This window comes from Aethalodelphis obliquidens, unplaced genomic scaffold, assembly GCF_003676395.1.
Source record: "Aethalodelphis obliquidens isolate GAN/ISIS:26980383/991018 unplaced genomic scaffold, ASM367639v1 scaffold57, whole genome shotgun sequence".
NCBI classification, from domain to species: Eukaryota; Metazoa; Chordata; class Mammalia; order Artiodactyla; family Delphinidae; genus Aethalodelphis; species Aethalodelphis obliquidens.
The window spans coordinates 12,057,115-12,076,528 of NW_020838001.1; the positions used below are offsets into that span (position 1 = coordinate 12,057,115).

The 19,414-nt window shown below is 42.0% G+C and overlaps 1 protein-coding gene across 16 annotated transcripts in view; it reads left to right on the forward strand.

Moving 5' to 3' along the window:
* The window catches only part of STAU1 (staufen double-stranded RNA binding protein 1), an 89,065-nt gene that overhangs the window by 65,584 nt on the left and 4,067 nt on the right, over positions 1-19,414 (forward strand). For 11 of the 16 annotated variants that reach the window (XM_027087063.1, XM_027087067.1, XM_027087052.1 and 8 more), the window contains 4 exons: positions 502-600; positions 14,476-14,706; positions 15,680-15,823; positions 18,072-18,218. In XM_027087063.1, the coding sequence (XP_026942864.1) occupies positions 502-600; positions 14,476-14,706; positions 15,680-15,823; positions 18,072-18,218 (621 nt within the window). The remainder of the gene's footprint in view (positions 1-501; positions 601-14,475; positions 14,707-15,679; positions 15,824-18,071; positions 18,219-19,414) is intronic. The other 5 variants (XM_027087068.1, XM_027087053.1, XM_027087056.1 and 2 more) reach the window with 1 other exon arrangement.

A 19,414-nucleotide genomic window follows, 5' to 3' on the forward strand; every position in this document is an offset into this window, starting at 1 on the left:
GAAGTATGAGACACGTGGCGGTTTTGTAATTGTTCCACTGCAACTTTTTTAAAAAAGTGGTTTCCAGGGATTTTTTTGTCCAAATAAGAAACCCACATACCTAGGTGGAGAGACTTATATTTGTCCTTGCCGTGCCCCACACAGACTGTACTTGGACTTTTTCCAGAATGTGGCTTGCCAGTCCTTGAGGAGGCTTCGGGAGTCCCTCTCCCTGAGCGGCCGTGGCTCACTACAACGCGATTAGACTGATCCGTACCCAAAGGCCTGTTATGTGTGGACTGTTTATGTTGGATTTATGAGGTAGAAACTAGCCAAAGTTTGATAGGACACTTTTTTTTAACCTTTTAATTTCAGTGACACATGAAACACATGTGGCTCTGTTCACGGGGTTACTGCTGCATCTATAAAGCCTAGTTTCAGTGCTTTTAAGATTTACCATCACAGCTGGGATCTTGACCGCTTTAACAAGAGTTCACTACTAACCAATTATTCTTCCTTTAGGTGAACGGAAGAGAATCAGAAGAAGAAAATCTCAATAAATCTGAAATAAGTCAAGTGTTTGAGATTGCACTTAAACGGAACTTGCCTGTGAATTTTGAGGTAAGCTTATTTTACACATCTATTATACTGTTGGTGTTCATCATCGGAATTGTATTTTTCTTAAATAACATTGGAATGATAATCATATATATGTGAATCTTCAAATTTAAGATTCAAACTTTATTTATTTTTAAGTAATCATGTTTTATTAACAGAAGAACATACAAATTTTTTTTTTTTTTTTGATGGTACGCGGGCCTCTCACTGCTGTGGCCTCTCCCGTTGCGGAGCACAGGCTCCGGACGCGTAGGCTCAGCGGCCATGGCTCACGGGCCTAGCATCTCCGCAGCATGTGGGATCTTCCCGGACCGGGGCACGAACCCGTGTCCCCTGCATCGGCAGGCGGACTCTCAACCATTGCGCCACCAGGGAAGCCCCCAATTTTTGTTTTTTTTTGAATTTTATTTATTTTTTTATATAGCAGGTTCTTATTAGTTATGCATTTTATACACATCAGTGTATAGATGTCAATCCCAGTCCCCCAATTCATCCCACCCCACCCACCCCACCCCTGCCGCTTTCCCCCCTTGGTGTCCATACGTTCTCTACATCTGTGTCTCAATTTCTGTCCTGCAAACTGGTTCATCTGTACCATTTTTCTAGGTTCCACATATATGCATTAATATATGATATTTGTTCTTCTCTTTCTGATTTACTTCACTCTGTATGACAGTCGCTAGATCCATCCACGTCTCTACAAATGACCCAATTTCATTCCTTTTCATGGGAGAGTAATATTCCATTGTATATATGTACCACATCTTCTTAATCTATTCGTCTGTCAATGGGCATTTAGGTTGCTTCCATGTAAATAGTGCTGCAGTGGGCATTGGGGTGCATGTGTCTTTTTGAATTAGGTTTTCTCTGGGTATATGCCCAGTAGTCGGATTGCTGGATCATATGGTAATTCTATTTTTAGTTTTTTAAGGAACCTCCATACTGTTCTCCATAGTGACTGTATCAATTTACATTCCCATCAACAGTGCAAGAGGGTTCCCTTTCTCCACACCCCAACAAAAACAACAACATTTGTTGTTTGTAGATTTTCTGATGATGCCCATTCTAACTGGTGGGAGGTGATACCTCATTGTAGTTTTGATTTGCATTTCCCTAATAATTAGTGATGTTGAGCAGCTTTTCATGTGCTGCTTGGCCATCTGTATGTCTTCTTTGGAGAAATGTCTATTTAGGTCTTCTGCCCATTTTTGGACTGGGTTTGTTTTTTTAATATTGAGCTGCATGAGCTGTTTATATATTTTGGAGATTAATCCTTTGTCCGTTGATTTGTTTGCAAATATTTTCTCCCATTCTGAGGGTTGTCTTTTCGTCCTGTTTATGATTTCCTTTGCTGTGCAAAAGCTTTGAAGTTTCATTAAGTCCCATTTGTTTATTTTTGTTTTTATTTCCATTACTCTAGGAGGTGGATCAAAAAAAACCTTGCTGTGATTTATGTCAAAGAGTGTTCTTCCTATGTTTTCCTCTAAGAGTTTTGTAGTGTCCGGTCTTACATTTAGGTCTTGAATCCATTTTGAGTTTATTTTTGTGTATTGTGTTAGGGAGTGTTCTAATTTCATTCTTTTACATGTAGTTGTCCAGTTTTCCCGGCATCACTTATTGAAGAGACTGTCTTTTCTCCATTGTATATCCTTGCCTCCTTTGTCATACATTAGTTGACCATAGGTGTGTGGGTTTATCTCTGGGCTTTCTATCCTGTTCCATTGATCTATGTTTCTGTTTTTGTGCCAGTACCATATTGTCTTGATTACTGTAGCTTTGTAGTATAAAGTCAGGGAGTCTGATTCCTCTAGCTCCGTTTTTTTTCCTCAAGACTGCTTTGGCTATTCGGGGTGTTTTGTGTCTCCATACAGATTTTAAGATTTTTTGTTCTAGTTCCATAAAAAAATGCCATTGGTAATTTGATAGGGATTACATTGAATCTGTAGATTGCTTTGGGTACTATAGTCATTTTCACAATATTGATTCTTCCAACCAAGAGCATGGTATATCTCTCCGTCTGTTGGTGTCATCTTTAATTTCTTTCATCAGTGTCTTATAGTTTTCTGCATACAGGTCTTTTGTCTCCCTAGGTAGGTTTATTCCTAGGTATTTTAATCTTTTTTTTGCAGTGGTAAGTGGGAGTGTTTCCTTAATTTCTCTTTCAGATTTTTCATCATTAGTGTATAGGAATGCAAGAGATTTCTGTGCATTAATTTTGTATCCTGCAACTTTACCAAATTCATTGATTAGCTCTAGTAGTTTTCTGGTGGCATCTTTAGGATTCTTTATGTATAGTATCATGTCATCTGCAAACAGTGACAGTTTTACTTCTTCTTTTCCAATTTGTATTCCTTTTATTTCTTTTTCTTCTCTGGTTGCCGTGGCTAGGACTTCCAAAACTATGTTGAATAATAGTGGTGAGAGTGGATGTCCTTGTCTTGTTCCTGATCTTAGAGGAAATGCTTTCAGCTTTTCACCACTGAGAATGATGTTTGCTGTGGGTTTGTCATATATGGCCTTTATTATGTTGAGGTAGGTTCCCTCTATGCCCACTTTCTGCAGAGTTTTTTTTTTTTTTTTTTTTGCGGTACGTGGACCTCTCACTGTTGTGGCCTCTCCCATTGCGGAGCACAGGCTCCAGACGTGCAGGCTCAGCGGCCATGGCTCACGGGCCCAGCTGCTCTGCGGCATATGGAATCTTCCCGGACCAGGGCACGAACCCGTGTACCCTGCATCAGCAGGCGGACTCTCAACCACTGCGCCACCAGGGAATCCCGAGAGTTTTTATCATAAATGGGTGTTGAATTTTGTCGAAAGCTTTTTCTGCATCTATTGAGATGATCATATGGTTTTTCTTCTTCAGTTTGTTAATATGGTGTATCACATGGATTGATCTGCATATATTGAAGAATCCTTGCATCCCTGGGATAAATCCCACTGGTGTATGATCCTTTTAATGTGTTGTCGGATTCTGTTTGCTAGTATTTTGTTGAGGATTTTTGCATCTATATTCATCAGTGATATTGGTCTGTAATTTTGTTTTTTTGTAGTATCTGTGTCTGGTTTTCGTATCAGGGTGATCATGGCCTCATAGAATCAGTTTTGGAGTGTTCCTTCCTCTGCCAATTTTTTGGAAGAGTTTGAGAAGGATGGGTGTTAGCTCTTCTCTAAATGTTTGATAGAATTCACCTGTGAAGCCACCCGGTCCTGGACTTTTGTTTGTTGGAAGATTTTTAATCACAGTTTCAGTTTCATTACTTGTGATTGGTCTGTTCATATTTTCTATTTCTTCCTGGTTCAGTCTTGGAAGGTTATACCTTTCTAAGAATTTGTCCATTTCTTCCAGGTTGTCCATTTTATTGGCATAGAGTTGCTTGTAGTAGTCTCTTAGGATGCTTTGTATTTCTGCAGTGTCTGTCGTAACTTCTCCTTTTTCATTTCTAATTTTATTGATTTGAGTCCTCTCCCTCTTTTTCTTGATGAGTCTGGCTAATGGTTTATCAATTTTATCTTCTCAAAGAACCAGCTTTTAGTTTTATTGATCTTTGCTATTGTTTTCTTTGTTTCTATTTCATTTATTTCTGCTCTGATCTTTATGATTTCTTTCCTTTTGCTAACTTTGGATTTTGTTTGTTCTTCTTTCTCAAGTTCCTTTAGGTGTAAGGTTAGATTGTTTATTTGAGATTTTTCTTGTTTCTTGAGGTAGGCTTGTAGAGCTATAAACTTCCCTCTTAGAACTGCTTTTGCTGCATCCCATAGGTTTTGGATTGTTGTGTTTTTGTTGTCATTTGTCTCTAGGTACTTTTTGATTTCCTCTTTGATTTCTTCAGTGATCTCTTGGTTATTTAGTAACGTATTGTTTACCCTCCATGTGTTTGTGTTTTTTACGTTTTTTCCCCTGTAATTCATTTCTAATCTCATAGCGTTGTGGTCGGAACAGATGCTTGATATGCTTGATTTCTATTTTCTTAAATTTACTGTGGCTTGATTTGTGACCCAAGATGTGATCTATCCTGGAGAGTGTTCCATGTGCACTTGAGAAGAAAGTGTAACCTGCTGTTTTTGGATGGAATGTCCTATAAATATAAATTAAATCCATCTGGTCTGTTGTGTCATTTAAACCTTCTGTTTCCTTATTTTTTTCATTTTGGATGATCTGTCCATTGCTGTAAGTGAGGTGTTAAAAGTCCCCCACTATTATTGTGTTACTGTTGATTTCCTCTTTTATAGCTGTTAGCAGTTGCCTTATGTATTGAGGTGATCCTAGGTTGGGTGCATATATATTTATAATTGTTATCTCTTCTTCTTGGATTGATCCCTTGATCATTATGTAGTGTCCTTCCTTGTCTCTTGTAACATTCTTTATTTTAAAGTCTATTTTATCTGAGAGTATTTTATTGCTCCTCCAGCTTTCTTTGGATTTCCATTTGCTTGGAATATCTTTTTCCATCCCCTCACTTTCAGTCTGTATGTGTCCCTAGGTCTGAAGTGGGTCTATTGTAGACAGCATATATATGGGTCTTGTTTTTGTATCCATTCAGCAAGCCTGTGTCTTTCGGTTGGAGCATTTAATCTATTCACGTTTAAGGTAATTATCGATATGTATGTTCCTATGACCATTTTCTTAATTGTTTTGGGTTTGTTTTTGTAGGTCCTTCTCTTCTCTTGTGTTTCCCACTTAGAGAAGTTCCTTTGGCATTTGTAGAGCTGGTTTGGTGGTGCTGAATTCTCTTAGCTTTTGCTTGTCTGTAAAGCTTTTGATTTTTCCATTGAAGATTCAAACTTTATGTTTATTTAGCAAAGCAGTATTTATTCCTAGGGCAGCCATGGATCTCTAGGCGGTCCACAGCTGGCCTCTGTAGGTCCATTAACCTAAAATGGTCTGAAGGGGATCCTTTTGTTGTTCACGTGTGTTTTCTTCTGGCGGGAGGGTCCGTTGGTTTCATAAGATTCTCAAAAGCATCTGCTACCCTCCAAATATTAAGAATCTCCTTAAATGGTCCCTAAAAATGTCAGAGTAATTGTTAAAAAGACATAAGTTTTGTCATTGCCCAGTGTGTGCCTCCCAGTTCACCCATTTAATAACCTCATTTGTTGTTGGAGACTTTGTGGCCTAAAAACAACAATTAATGATTGTTAGTTCAAAATGGAAAATAAAGTACATTTAGTATGTGTTTCTTTCAAAGACACAGTGAGTCCAAATAGGTTAGGCAGGTAAGGGGGAATTTTTTTTAAAGTTTCCATAATTTTCAAAAATTCTTTGCAAATTCTTTCTTTTGATTTCTGTGCTTGGTTATGCAAGGTTGTGTTTTAATAGATTTCTTTATCAACTATTTGATCTTTCAAAGTTATAAAGAGTATAGGTTTAGTCTTCCAAAGAGCTTTAAAACTCAACGTATTTGTTACTTCAGGCAAATGTAATTTGAGGTGGGACATCTGCTTAAAACAATTTTAAGTGGTTCATTAACTTCTTTTGGCCTATTTCTTTTTTAAAAAGTCTACCTGGGGCTTCCCTGGTGGCGCAGTGGTTGAGAGTCCGCCTGCCGATGCAGGAGACACGGGTTCGTGCCCCGGTCCGGGAAGGTCCCACATGACGCGGAGCAGCTGGGCCCGTGAGCCATGGCTGCTGAGCCTGTGCGTCTGGAGCCTGTGCTCCGCAACGTGAGAGGCCACAACAGTGAGAGGCCCGCGTACCGCAAAAAAAAAAGTCTACCTGAAGTTTATTGTCCTGTAAAATACTTTAATTTTGTAGTTAGGTGATCCCCAAATTTCATGTCTGACTCTCATGAAATATATGCCTTCTTCTATTATGTGCTAGTGCCCTAAACTGGCTCCTGAGTTCAGTCCTTATGCCATCAGCTGAGTGATGGTGATGGTGATTTCTGACCTCCAAACTCATCTGTTGCCATGAGGCACAGGTGGGGGTAGAGAGTGGCACTTGGCTCACAGGGCCATCCCACACCCCCCCCCCCCCCCCATCCCTGCCCCTTCCTGGCAGGCAGGATCAGTTTATATTGTCCCCTTCCCAGAGTGCAGTGCACCAGATGGCTCTCGGGCTGGCATCGTACCTGGCCCTACATCCCTTCCAGCCTTTCTGCCTCTGTTCTGGGTGGGAGATGGTGGCTGGGGAGGCAGTGAGACAGGGGACACACAGAATAATAGGGCTAGTTGTTGAGTGGGAACTAGGTGGGAGCTTCACCCGGAGAAGCCTCATGGTCTCCCTGGGAACCTGTTTTGGGAAAGGGAAGAAATGCTTCTTTCCCTCCTGCTGAGGGATTAGTGTGGCACAAGAATGGATGTTTAAAGATTGGAGGGAGGGGTACAAAGATTGTGGGAATGGGAGATGCCTGGCTTCTCGGGTCACCTAGGGGTTACAGAGGTGACTGCTGGGGCCAGGGCCCTAGATCCTTGTGAAGCTTGGCACCTGCCCACACCAATTGCTGCTTTGCCTGAGAGTCACAGAGCTTTCTGGACCTTAGTGAGGGATTGCCATTTTATATTTTTGCTCTTTGGGATTTGGGGACCAGATTGCTTCTGTCCTACCTATACTTCTGTTTGGGTTTTAGATTTGGCTTTCATACTTCTGTTCAGGAATGTGTAACACTTAGCAGGGTATTGTCAGGTAGTCACAAAAGAAATTGTGGGAGTGCCCTGTGGTGGTGAATATCTCTTGAAGTAATAATTTAAAACGTGACAGTTTGTGTGTAGGTAGTGTCATTGAGTTTGTTAATATGAGTGCTTATATTAAATAGCTCTCACATATCAAAAGTTCATATTAGCTTCCATTATTAGGTTGAGCAAAGCTTTTATTTTTTCCCCACAGTTCTGTCTCTGGCACCTGGAAGATTCCCTTGCCTATATTGGATGCTCAGGAAATATTTATTGAATAAATGAATAGAATAGTTTTTTTTTTTTTTTTTTTTTGACAGATAGCAAGATACGTCATGTTGGAAACTGAGTTAAGTGTGCAATAGAGAATACAGGAGCCATTCATACAGCTTTTCAGAAAAATGTATGCAGCTAGATTTTTGATAAAATACATAGTTTTAGTTAGAAAATGTTATGGTGCTGGTTGATATAGTTACTGGGAGGCAGTTGTGACTTGATCCCACTAAATACATTCTAGGTTAAATTGCAGATGTAGATTGGTGGGATTATGATGTGAGCAGACAATGAAAATGGTTGCTGAGGGACCAGGATGGACTGTGAATCTGAAGTGAGCCATCAGGGTGGCTACCCTTACTTTTCGAGTCTCATCTGAGGATGCGGAGAGCACTGTTCAAGGAGGGAGCATTTGGAATATAGGCTGTCAGTGTGGGAGGGCATCCCGGAGGTTCTCTTTTTTTTTTTTTGCGGTACGCGGGCCTCTCACTGTTGTGACCTTTCCCCTTGCGGAGCACAGGCTCCGGACGCGCAGGCTCAGCGGCCATGGCTCACGGGCCCAGCTGCTCCGCGGCATGTGGGATCCTCCTGGACCGGGGCACGAACCCGTGTCCCCTGCATCGGCAGGCGGACTCTCAACCACTGCGCCACCAGAAAAGCCCCCTGGGGGGCTCTCTAAGATCAGTCTGCAAGCGCCTATGCGAGCGGGGCTCTTCCCAACAAACCTCTTCCTTTGTAGGGCAGTGAGGCCGCTCTCTGAGATGCCTCCCTTTCTCACCTTTGAGCACAGCACAGCCAGTTCTTGGGCTCACACAGATTTCCTAGCCATCCTTCCAACTTTTTATTTTGAAACATTTCAAACCAATGGAAAAGTTGCAAGCGTAGGACAGTGAATGTATCCTTCACATCGATTCACCAGTGGTTAACATTTTAGCACATTTGCTTTTTTCTTCTCTGTAAATGTACATATTTTTCTATTTTTCATTCTGCTGACTCATTTGAGAGCAAGTGGCAGACATCGTGCCCTTTGACTCCTAATATTTCAGTATGTGTCTCTTAAGAACAAGGACATTATCTTAAAATAACTATAATCTGATTGTCACTACAGGAAATTTAGCATTGCTGTAATACTGTTACCTAATATACATCCTAGATTCACATATTGCCACTTGTCCCCATGATGTCCTTTAGAGAAAGTATTTTCCTGGTCTTGAGTCTGGTACAGGATCACACATTGTGTTTAGCTGATGCATCTCTTTAGTCTCCTTTAATGTGTAACAGTTCCTCAGCGTTTTTTTGTGTTTTTTTTTTGTCTTTTATGATATTGGTTTGTTTTGTTTTTCAACATCTTTATGGAGTATAATTGCTTTACAATGTTATGTTAGTTTCTTTTTTTTTTTCCAACATCTTTATTGGAGTATAATTGCTTTACAATGGTGTGTTAGTTTCTGCTTTATAACAAAGTGAATCAGTTACACATATACATATGTTCCCATATCTCTTCCCTCTTGCATCTCCCTCCCTCCCAGCCTCCCTATCCCACCCCTCTAGGTGGTCACAAAGCACCGAGCTGATCTCCCTGTACTATGCGGCTGCTTCCCACTAGCAATCTAGTTTGGTAGTGTATATATGTCCATGCCACTCTCTCGCTTTGTCACAGCTTACCCTTCCCCCTCCCCGTATCCTCAAGTCCATTCTCTAGTAGGTCTGTGTCTTTATTCCCGTCTTGCCCCTAGGTTCTTTATGACCTTTTTTTTCCCCCTTAGATTCCATATATATGTGTTAGCATACGGTATTTGTTTTTCTCTTTCTGACTTACTTCACTCTGTATGACAGACTCTAGGTCCATCCACCTCACTACAAATAACTCAATTTCGTTTCTTTTTGTGGCTGAGTAATATTTCATTGTATATATGTGCCACATCTTCTTTATCCATTCATCTGTGGATGGACATTTAGGTTGCTTCCATGTCCTGGCTATTGTAAATAGAGCTTCAATGAACATTTTGGTACATGACTCTTTTTGAATTATGGTTTTCTCAGGGTATATGTCCAGTAGTAGGATTGCTGGGTCGTATGGTAGTTCTATTTGTAGTGTTTTAAGGAACCTCCATACTGTTCTCCATAGTGGCTGTATCAATTTACATTCCCACCAACAGTGCAAGAGGGTTCCCTTTTCTCCACACCCTCTCCAGCATTTATTGTTTGTAGATTTTTTGATGATGGCCATTCTGACCTGTGTGAGATGATACCTCATTGTAGTTTTGATTTGCATTTCTCTAATGATTAATGATGTTGAGCATTCTTTCATGTGTTTGTTGGCAATCTGTATATATGATATTGGTATTTTTAAAAGTCAGTTATTTTGTAGAATGGCCCTCAATTTGGGTTTGTCAGATTGTTTCCTCAGGATTAGTTTCGGGTTGTGCGTTTTTTGGCAGGGAACACTACAGAAGTAATGTTGGTTCTCAGCAGCACATGATGTCATTTTATGCGAGTGTTAGTGATGTTAGTTTCACTGCCTACACCAGAGGTGTGCCACTCTGTGGAGACTTCCTTTCCCTTTATAGTTAATCCATAACCTATGGGGAGATGCTTGAAGGCTATGCCCTTACAGAGTTCCCCAGTGTTTCTAGCAGTCATTGATAATTCTTCCCGGCACCAGTTATTACTGTGGTGGATGTCAAACATTGATTTTCTGCATGTCCAAAGAAAATCTCCTCCTGCCTTATATTATATTAATTTATATTAGTATAGATGCATTCAAAGTGTTACTCCATTATTGTTGCTAATCATTTTGATGTTCAACTTGCCATTCAGACTAGCTCCTGTATCCTTTGATATGCCTCTATCAGCTTTTCTTGGGGGGGTGCGGGGGGCGGGGGGCTGTGCAGTCTGATTCCTTGAGGTATAATTTACATAAAGTAAAATTCATCCTATTTAAGTATGTAATTTGATGTGTTTTGATGGTACGGTTGTATAACTATCACCACAATTAAGATAAAGAACATCTTTCACCCCATAAAGTTTCCCCTGTGTCCCCTTGCAGTCAATCCCTTCCCTCCATCCTCAGCCTTGGGCAACCATTGATCTGATGTCTGTCCCTACAGTTTTGCTTATTTTCAAAATATTACGTACATGGAATTAGAGAATTTATTGCCTTTTTTTTTTTTTTTCCCTTTTGGGCTTTCCCTTTATCTATTTATTTAACGGGATGGGTAATAACATTTTGAGAAGCCTGGAGGGAGCACATAAAAATATAAAGCCATCTTAGAAAACACAACCCAGACATGACCTTTCCATAATTGTAAATCATGATAACAAAGGCCAAAGTTCCTTGTACGGTTCCTTCCCTCAGGCCTCTCACCTTTTAACAAATGGCCAACCAGATACAGTGTGTTCGGTGTTGTCCATTTGGAAGTTTGTGATCTTTCCAGATTGCAAGATTACAAATCTACTGGCAAGAGTATTTTGCCTTTTGTGTGGCTTTTTAACTTAACATAATGCAGATTTTGAGTCCCTATGTTATATGTATCAATAGTTCATTTCTTTTTATTTCTGAATAATGTTCCATTGTATGGATGTACCACAACTTATTCATGCATTTACCAGTTGAAGAACATTTTCTTTTTTTTCTTAATTAAAAAATTTTTTTTTTTAAATTTTTGGCGGGCGTCCCTGGTGGCGCAGTGGTTAAGAGTCAGCCTGCCAATGCAGGGGACGCGGGTTCGTGCCCCGGTCTGGGAAGATCCCACATGCCGCGGAGCGGCTGGGCCCATGAGCCATGGCTAATGAGCCTGCGCGTCCGGAGCCTGTGCTCCGCAACGGGAGAGGCCACAACAGTGAGAGGCCCGCGTACCGCAAAAAAAAAGAAAAAAAATTTTTGGCTGCATTGGGTCTTCATTGCTGCGCGGGCTTTCTCTACTTGCAGTGGGCTTACTCTTCATTGCGGTGTGAGGGCTTCTCATTGCAGTGGCTTTGCTTGTTGCGGAGCATGGGCTCCAGGTGCGTGGACTTCAGTAGTTGCAGCGTGTAGGCTCAGTAGTTGTGGCACACGGGCTTAGCTGCTCTGCGGCATGTGGGATCTTCCCGGACCAGGGCTCAAACCTGTGTCCCCTGCATTGGCAGGCGGATTCTTAACTACTACGCCACCAGGGAAGTCCAAGTTTAAGTTATCTTTGCAGTTCTTTTTATCTTTACACTGAATGTGTATATTCAGAGCATTGTTTTCCTAAGTTGCTTGGATTATTTTTTTCCCTATGCTAACAGTCTATGTATGTAACAGTAATGTATGTATCTTAAGTGCACAGCTCATTAAATTTTAACGTGTAAAAACCCATGATTCACACTACCCAGATCAAGATACAGAACATTATCATAACCTCCATAAGTCCCTGTGCTCCTTTCCAGCCAGAAGAAGCTGCTTTCTGTAATCACTATAGATTTTGTTTTCTGTGTTCTTAGACTTCATATAAATAAAAAGATGTAATGTGACTTACTTCACTCTGTATGACAGACTCTAGGTCCATCCACCTAACTACATATAGTTCAATTTCATTTCTTTTTATGGCTGAGTAATATTCTATTGTATATATGTGCCACATCTTCGTTACCCATTCATCTGTTGATGGACACTTAGGTTGCTTCCATGCCCTGGCTATTGTAAATAGAGCTGCAGTGAACATTGTGGTACATGTCTCTTTTTGAATTATGGTTTTCTCAGGGTATATGCCCAGTAGTGGGATTGCTGGGTCATATGGAAGTCAGAAAGAGAAAACAAATACAGTATGTTAACACATATGTATGGAATCTTAAAAAAAAAACAAAACAAAACTGGTTCTTATGAACCTAGGGGCAGGACAGGAATAAAGATGCAGACGTAGAGAATGGACTTGAGGACACCAGGAGGGGGAAGGGTAAGCTGGGATGAAGTGAGAGAGTAGCATTGACATATATACACTACCAAATGTAAAATAGATAGCTAGTGGGAAGCAGCTGCATAGCACAGGGAGATCAGCTCGGTGCTTTGTGACCACCTAGAGGGGTGGTAGGGAGGGTGGGAGGGAGATGCAAGAGGGAGGGGATATGGGGATATATGTATACGTATAGCCGATTCACTTTGTTATACAGCAGAAACTAACACAACATTGTAAAGCAATTATACTCCAATAAAGATGTTAAATAAAAAAAGATATAATATGGATTGTTGGGTCGAGTTTCTTATCCTTAACAGAATGCTTTTAAGTCTTATCCATGTGTATCAGTAGTTTAATGCTGAGTGGTATTCCAGTGTATGAATATAAAACTCTTAATTTATCCATTGTCCTATTGATAGATATTGGATAGTTGGGAACCATTATAAATAGGGTTGATAAGTCTTCTTGGGTACATGTGCACTCAGAATTGCTAAGTCAAAGGGTAGGTGTTTATAAAAATTCTCAAAACTATTTCCCAAAGTGATTGTACCAATTTACACTCCCACCACTTGTTCCACATCCTTGCCAAAAGTACCTGTTGAAGTATTTTTTTAATTGAATATTTGTCTTTTTATTATTGACTTGTAGGAATTCTTTGAATATTCTGGATATAATTCCTTTGTTTGGTACATATATTGCAAATATTCTCTCCCATTCTATGAGTTCCCTTTTTGAATTTTTAAATGTTGTCTTTTGATGAGCAGTTTTTAATTTTGAGGACTTCTAATTTGTGTTTTTTGTGTTCAAGAATTCTTTGCCAACCTCATGTTCATGAAGTTTTCTCCTGTGTTTTCTGCTGAAAGCTTTATAGTTTTAGCTTTCATGTTTGGGTCTGTGTTCTAGCTTCAGTTAATTTTTGTTTTTGGTTGAGTTTAGGATCTTGGTTCAGTTTTTTCCCCATGTGGATATCTAGTTGCTCCAATGTCATTATAAAAAAAAGACTTTGGATTTGCTTTGGTGTGTTTGCCAGAAATCAAGACCGTCTATGTGCAGGTCTGTTTCTACATTCTTTTCTGTTTTATTGATCTTTTGGTTTATCCTTAAACAATACCATGATGTTGTAGATGCTGTAACTTCACAGAAAGTCTTGAAATCTGGCAGTGTAAGTCTGCTAACTCAGTTGTTCTTTTCAAGGGTATCTTGGCTCATGTAGGTTGGATTTGCTTTTTATTTTCCTTCTGTGTGATTATGTAATCACTTTAATTACAGTTAGGTTTCATGTTCATATTTTAGTATTTTCCCCCATCTCTGCTGACTTATTCTTATATATTTAATATGTGTTATACTAAATGGTTCCAAGAGTCAAAGCTACACAAAAAGATATATTCAGAAGTGTCATCTTGTCCCCTTTCTACCCCAATCCCTCCCATCTGCTGTAGGAAACTGATTCCATTGGTTTCTGCTTTATCCTTCCTGAGTTTCTTTTTGCAAAAATAAGCATATAAACACACACACTTGTGTGTCTATTTATATGTGTGTGTATATGTATACATAGATTTAACACCCCCCCCACCCTTTGTACACTCTTTTGCAGTTTGCTTTTTTCAGTTACTGTGTACTGGGGATCACTTTATGTGCTTGGAGATTTTCTTATTCCTTTTTACAGCTGTAGAGCAGCCAGTATTTAATAAGCTCAATCTTGGCTGGCAGCTCAGAGCAAATATTAAACTTGACCTCTGTGTGCTGCATTTATTTCTGGGCTTTGCTGGGCCAGTTTCCTTTCTGCCGTTTTCAGGGGAGCTCACTACATTCAGGACAGTCTGTGACCCTGGGTGGGCGGGAGTAGAAAATGTTTCCCTATTCCATGTCTGTTTTGGACTCATCAGACCTGAGAACATTAACAAGTTTGGGGGAAGAAAAAGAAATGGGAAGAGAAAGCATTCAGGATTATCAGTGTTTACACTCCCTTCATTTAATGGGTCTTGTCCTCAATTCCCCTTTTCCTGTGTTTCGTGTGAGGTAGTGTGCTAACCAGTGTGCCGTGCAGCTGGTAATGAGTGCCTGTCACGCTTTCACTCAGTCTTTCCCTCTAAAACAGGTTGCCCGGGAGAGTGGCCCACCCCACATGAAGAGCTTTGTGACCAGGGTGTCGGTTGGGGAGTTTGTGGGGGAAGGTGAAGGGAAGAGCAAGAAGATTTCAAAGAAAAATGCTGCTATAGCTGTTCTTGAGGAGCTGAAGAAGTTGCCGCCCCTGCCTACAGTTGAGCGAGTGAAGCCCAGAATCAAAAAGAAAACAAAATGCATAGTCAGGGTAAGGACTTTTCTGAATGAAGAGGGCGTTTTCATTGCCCAAAGGCAGCTGGGGGGTTAGAAGGCTGGTGAAGGAGGTCGGGAGCTGGCAGGCACAGGCCCGGCCTTGGAGAGCCTTTACAGGGGCCACCTTGGGTTGCTCCACAGGAGTCCCAGGTTAGGCAACGACAGGGACACTGTGCTGGCTTCAGTGGAGGCCTCCGCAGGCGGCCACGCCCGTCTGGGTGCGGTCACAGTGAGAAGCTGTGTGTTGGCAGCCGTGCTGCCAGTCTGCGGGGAGAACAGTTAAATTGTGCTGCCTCCGTCTCATTGCCCACTGCGCGGTTCTGAACGCGCGGGATACTTCTGGGCGGGGAGATGTCTGGGGCAGGCGTAGGCGTCAGACGTATACACCTTCTTCTTATTTTTGAGTCACGTTAAAGAACCTATCAAAAATTATACTCTCTCTCACCCACCCAAAGAAGGGACAGGGGTCCATTCGGGGACAGTTACGAACACCAGGATCCGTTCTGATTGTCAGTATCGTTTCATGTTGTATCAAAATCCAAGTTTTTCTCACACACAAGTTAGCATATGGTTTCTGGATTTTGAGTCATTGTTAAGAAAGCTGGGAACCCATCCTTATAATGTAGACTTTTGGAAAGTTTTAGAAAGAATTTGTTATGTTTTTTCTACCTCTTCATTTACTGTCATATGTTGACATTTATTGTTCAAAAGCAGATGTTACAGTGATGCTTGCCTACTCGTATGAATGGTGATGTTGGTTTGCTAAGAAGACCTTAAAATCACCTCAGAGCGATCATAGAAAATCATTAGGCATCTTTCAATGAAAGAAAGGTTTAAAAAAGATCTGATTAATTCTGAGCCGTTAGAACAACATAGAAATAATCAACTGTCATGTCCTTGTCTCTGAATTGGCAAGGTCCTTACTGTGACTAACATGGCACATGGTTTCTACATTCATTGTTCCTCAGCTACAAAGCAGCCCGGAGTACGGCCAGGGGATGAACCCGATTAGCAGACTGGCCCAGATCCAGCAGGCAAAAAAGGAGAAGGAGCCAGAGTACCTCCTCCTCACTGAGCGAGGCCTCCCGCGCCGCAGGGAGTTTGTGATGCAGGTGGGTCAGCCGGCTTGTGGGCGGCCCTTCTCTGACCGCCTCCTGTCTCAGGGCCTGAGGTAGTCCAGCGACCGGACACCTCTCCCCAGGAGGCCAGGTCCAGTGGGCACTCCCTGCCGCCAGATGTCACTGTTATTAGACCATGTTGCCTGCACTAATCTGATGCCTTAAAACGTGCTTGTCTGCACAGCACACATGCTGCTGTATCAACAGGTAGGAGCCTGGACTCACTGCGCCTGTTTAGAGGAGTGGGGGAATCATGGGTAACTTTTTTCTTTGTTACTTCTTGAAAGTTACTATTGTTCTTCTCAGAAGCTTTATGAATTATAGAAAGGGTCTGCTTCTCCTGATGCTTCTGTAGAGCCTGGAGTTCGGGGATTGGGTTCACGCCTCAGATTTGTACAGAGCGTTTCTCCATGCACTCAGCTTATTAAACAGTTATTCACACGGGCAGCTGAATGTTTTTTTTGTTTTTTTTTTTTTTGCGGTATGCGGGTCTCTCACTGTTGTGGCCTCTCCCATTGTGGAGCACAGGCTCCGGACGCGCAGGCTCAGCGGCCATGGCTCACGGGCCCAGCAGCTCCGCGGCATGTGGGATCTTCCCGGACCGGGGCACGAACCCGTGTCCCCTGCATTGGCAGGTGGACTCTCAACCACTGCGCCACCAGGGAAGCCCTGAATGTTTGATTTGAATTTAATAGTGTTTTCTGGTGAAAAACAGAATACTTCACTCTGCATAGCAGTTTACAGCTTATATTTTTATTTTTTATTTATTTATTTATTGTTTTGCGGTACGCGGGCGTCTCACCGTTGTGGCCTCTCCCGTTGCGGAGCACGGGCTCCGGACGCGCAGGCTTAGCGGCCATGGCTCACGGGCCCAGCCGCTCCGCGGCATGTGGGATCCTCCCCGACCGGGGCACGAACCCGCGTCTGCTGCATCGGCAGGCGGACTCTCAACCACTGCGCCACCAGGGAAGCCCAGTTTATAGCTTATAAAGCACCGTCAGTTAGCCTGGTGTGTTTCACCTCTGCAGTCAGAGGGCAGGAAGAGTAATGACCCTTTCACGTACAAGAGAAAATTGCAGTTTGTTGAGAGGCTCAGTAATTTGCCTAGGATCAAACGGCTGGTAGATGCCCGGTTGGGATTCAACCTCAGGCCCCTCTTCACAGGCCAGGGAGGGTTTCCTTGACTCTTTCGTGACGGGGCTTCTGGTTTTGGTCTGCGGTCAAGACCAGCTTGGAAGGGGATGGTAAGCAGTGATGTGTGCTGGAGTATGTGTAACAGCCAACTCTTAGGGAAAGGCAGTGTGTGTGGAGACTATACGCGTATATGCACACGTATTATATGTACATATGTGTATATTATAAATTTTACTGATAGGAAGGAAGTGTAGCATACAATTTACAAAAAATATGTAATACTCTTGTAAATTTCATACATCTGTGTGACAGTCACCAATAGCAGCGTTACAGAATGAGACTCGTGTGAATTCTTTATTCCCCTCAGGTTCAGCAAGGAGGTTTGCGTCTGTCATTGTTGAATGACTGTGGTACGAGCATGAGGACTGGTTGATATTTTTATTTACATCAACAACAAAGACATGTCAGAACTTCACTCATTTAAACAATATGAATGGCTTCTTTGCTGAATCAGATAATACTTTTCCAAGACTGGAAGTTTCAGTTTTTTCTATTAGTTACGTCATGGCTGCAGACTTGACAACAAATTTAAAGATTAATCTGCGTTATTAACCTTTTCTCCATCACTTAAGCTTAAGAATAGACAATCAACAGTATAACTTAATCCTTGATAAGTAGTAGTTGCAGATTTCTGTGGTGTAAGTACTCTCACTGTGGCCATTTTCTGTCTGAGTTGGAAAGAGATGTGTAGCTGCATATTGACACCATACACATACAAGTGTAAAGAATCTCAAAAGCATAGACAATTGTAAACTGGAGTCCAGTTAGGAAGTGATGAATTTGAAGTATTCATTCCCTCTGTTTGTTAAAATAATTTGTTTAATTATAAGCTTATGTACTTTAGTGTTTAATAATAGCTACCTTTAACAGCCACCTCTCCAAATTCCTCAGGATTTCATAATGGGCTCTCACAGGCTGGTCCAAGCCAGCCCCAGGGCACCACTGTTACGCCATCCATCTTCTGACCATTCTGGGTTCTTTTCAGTTCCTGACCAGTCTTTATTCTGAAGGGTTAAGCCCTGATCTGAGTTCTGCCTTCTTTATGCAGGTGAAGGTGGGAAACCACACTGCAGAAGGATCAGGCACCAATAAGAAGGTGGCCAAACGCAATGCAGCCGAGAACATGCTGGAAATCCTTGGTTTCAAAGTCCCACAGGCTCAGCCCACCAAACCAGCCCTCAAATCAGAGGAGAAGGTGACTGCTCAGGGCTCTGTGTCCTTGCTCTCTAACTGCAAGATGACCTTCTCACCTCAGGACTCTGACTCCTCCAGGGCTAAGCTTCAGGGCAAGGCTTCATCCTCCTGGCAGTAAAGCAGCCCGGCTGAGCAGGGTCCTAGCATTTGGTTCATTATAATGTGGTCAGAAGGGGAGTTGCATGTGCATGGCTCCAAGCATGGTGCTGGGTTAAGTCGTTACTGTTTCAGTATCTTTGTGGTCTGGGATGCTTGGTGGAGGGCAGCTTGCTCCTCTCCTTTTGTGGGATGACGGGTAATTAATTGGACTTGAAATTAATGTGTGTGTGATTCTGTCATTTGTGCTCTTAGAGTGAGTCCTGCATAAAAGACTCATCAGCCTTAGGCTTTTGTTAGTTGTGGAACACGCTTGGGACACTGAGACAGTGTGATGATAGAGTCAGGGCCAGATCCATAGTTTCGATTTGGGATTTCTTTCTCTTTGTGAATTGAACATTAGACAAAAATGATCCCATATTGAAAATTGCACTTCTGCCAAGGTTGGTAAGCAGTACCCTCAGTGAAAGCCTTGGCCGACCTTGTTTCCAGTCACTGGATGGTCCTTTCAGGATAAACTTGAAAACACCAGGACTGAATTCAGTCATGTCTGTCAGCAGAGAGAAATGGCAGCAGCTGTGGCCACATAGTCAATAACTGGGATCCCAGACACTCATCAGAGAATCTGTAGAGATCCTGGACTTGGCTTTGGGGGTTTTCATTCCAGAATCTTACAGAGCATCATAGGCAGCTTTGTCTCCTCAGAAGAGAGACCTTTGTGTTTGGCAATTTTTTTTTTTTTTTTTTTTTTTTTTGCAGTACGCGGGCCTCTCACCACTGCGGCCTCTCCCGTTGCGGAGCACAGGCTTTGGACGCGCAGGCCCAGCAGCCATGGCTTACGGGCCCAGCCGCCCCACGGCATGTGGGATCTTCCCGGACCGGGGCACGAACCCGCATCCCCTGCATCGGCAGGCGGACTCCCAACCACTGCGCCACCAGGGAAGCCCCAAAATTTTTATCTAGTAACATTTTCCCCCTACATTTGTTATCTTTGGTTATGTCATTTTATCTTTTAGTGGGACATGTGCTCCAGGAAATATTCTTTGTTTATTTAATTATTTAGCATCAACCTAAACGTTTCTTTTTTTTTTTTTTTTTTTT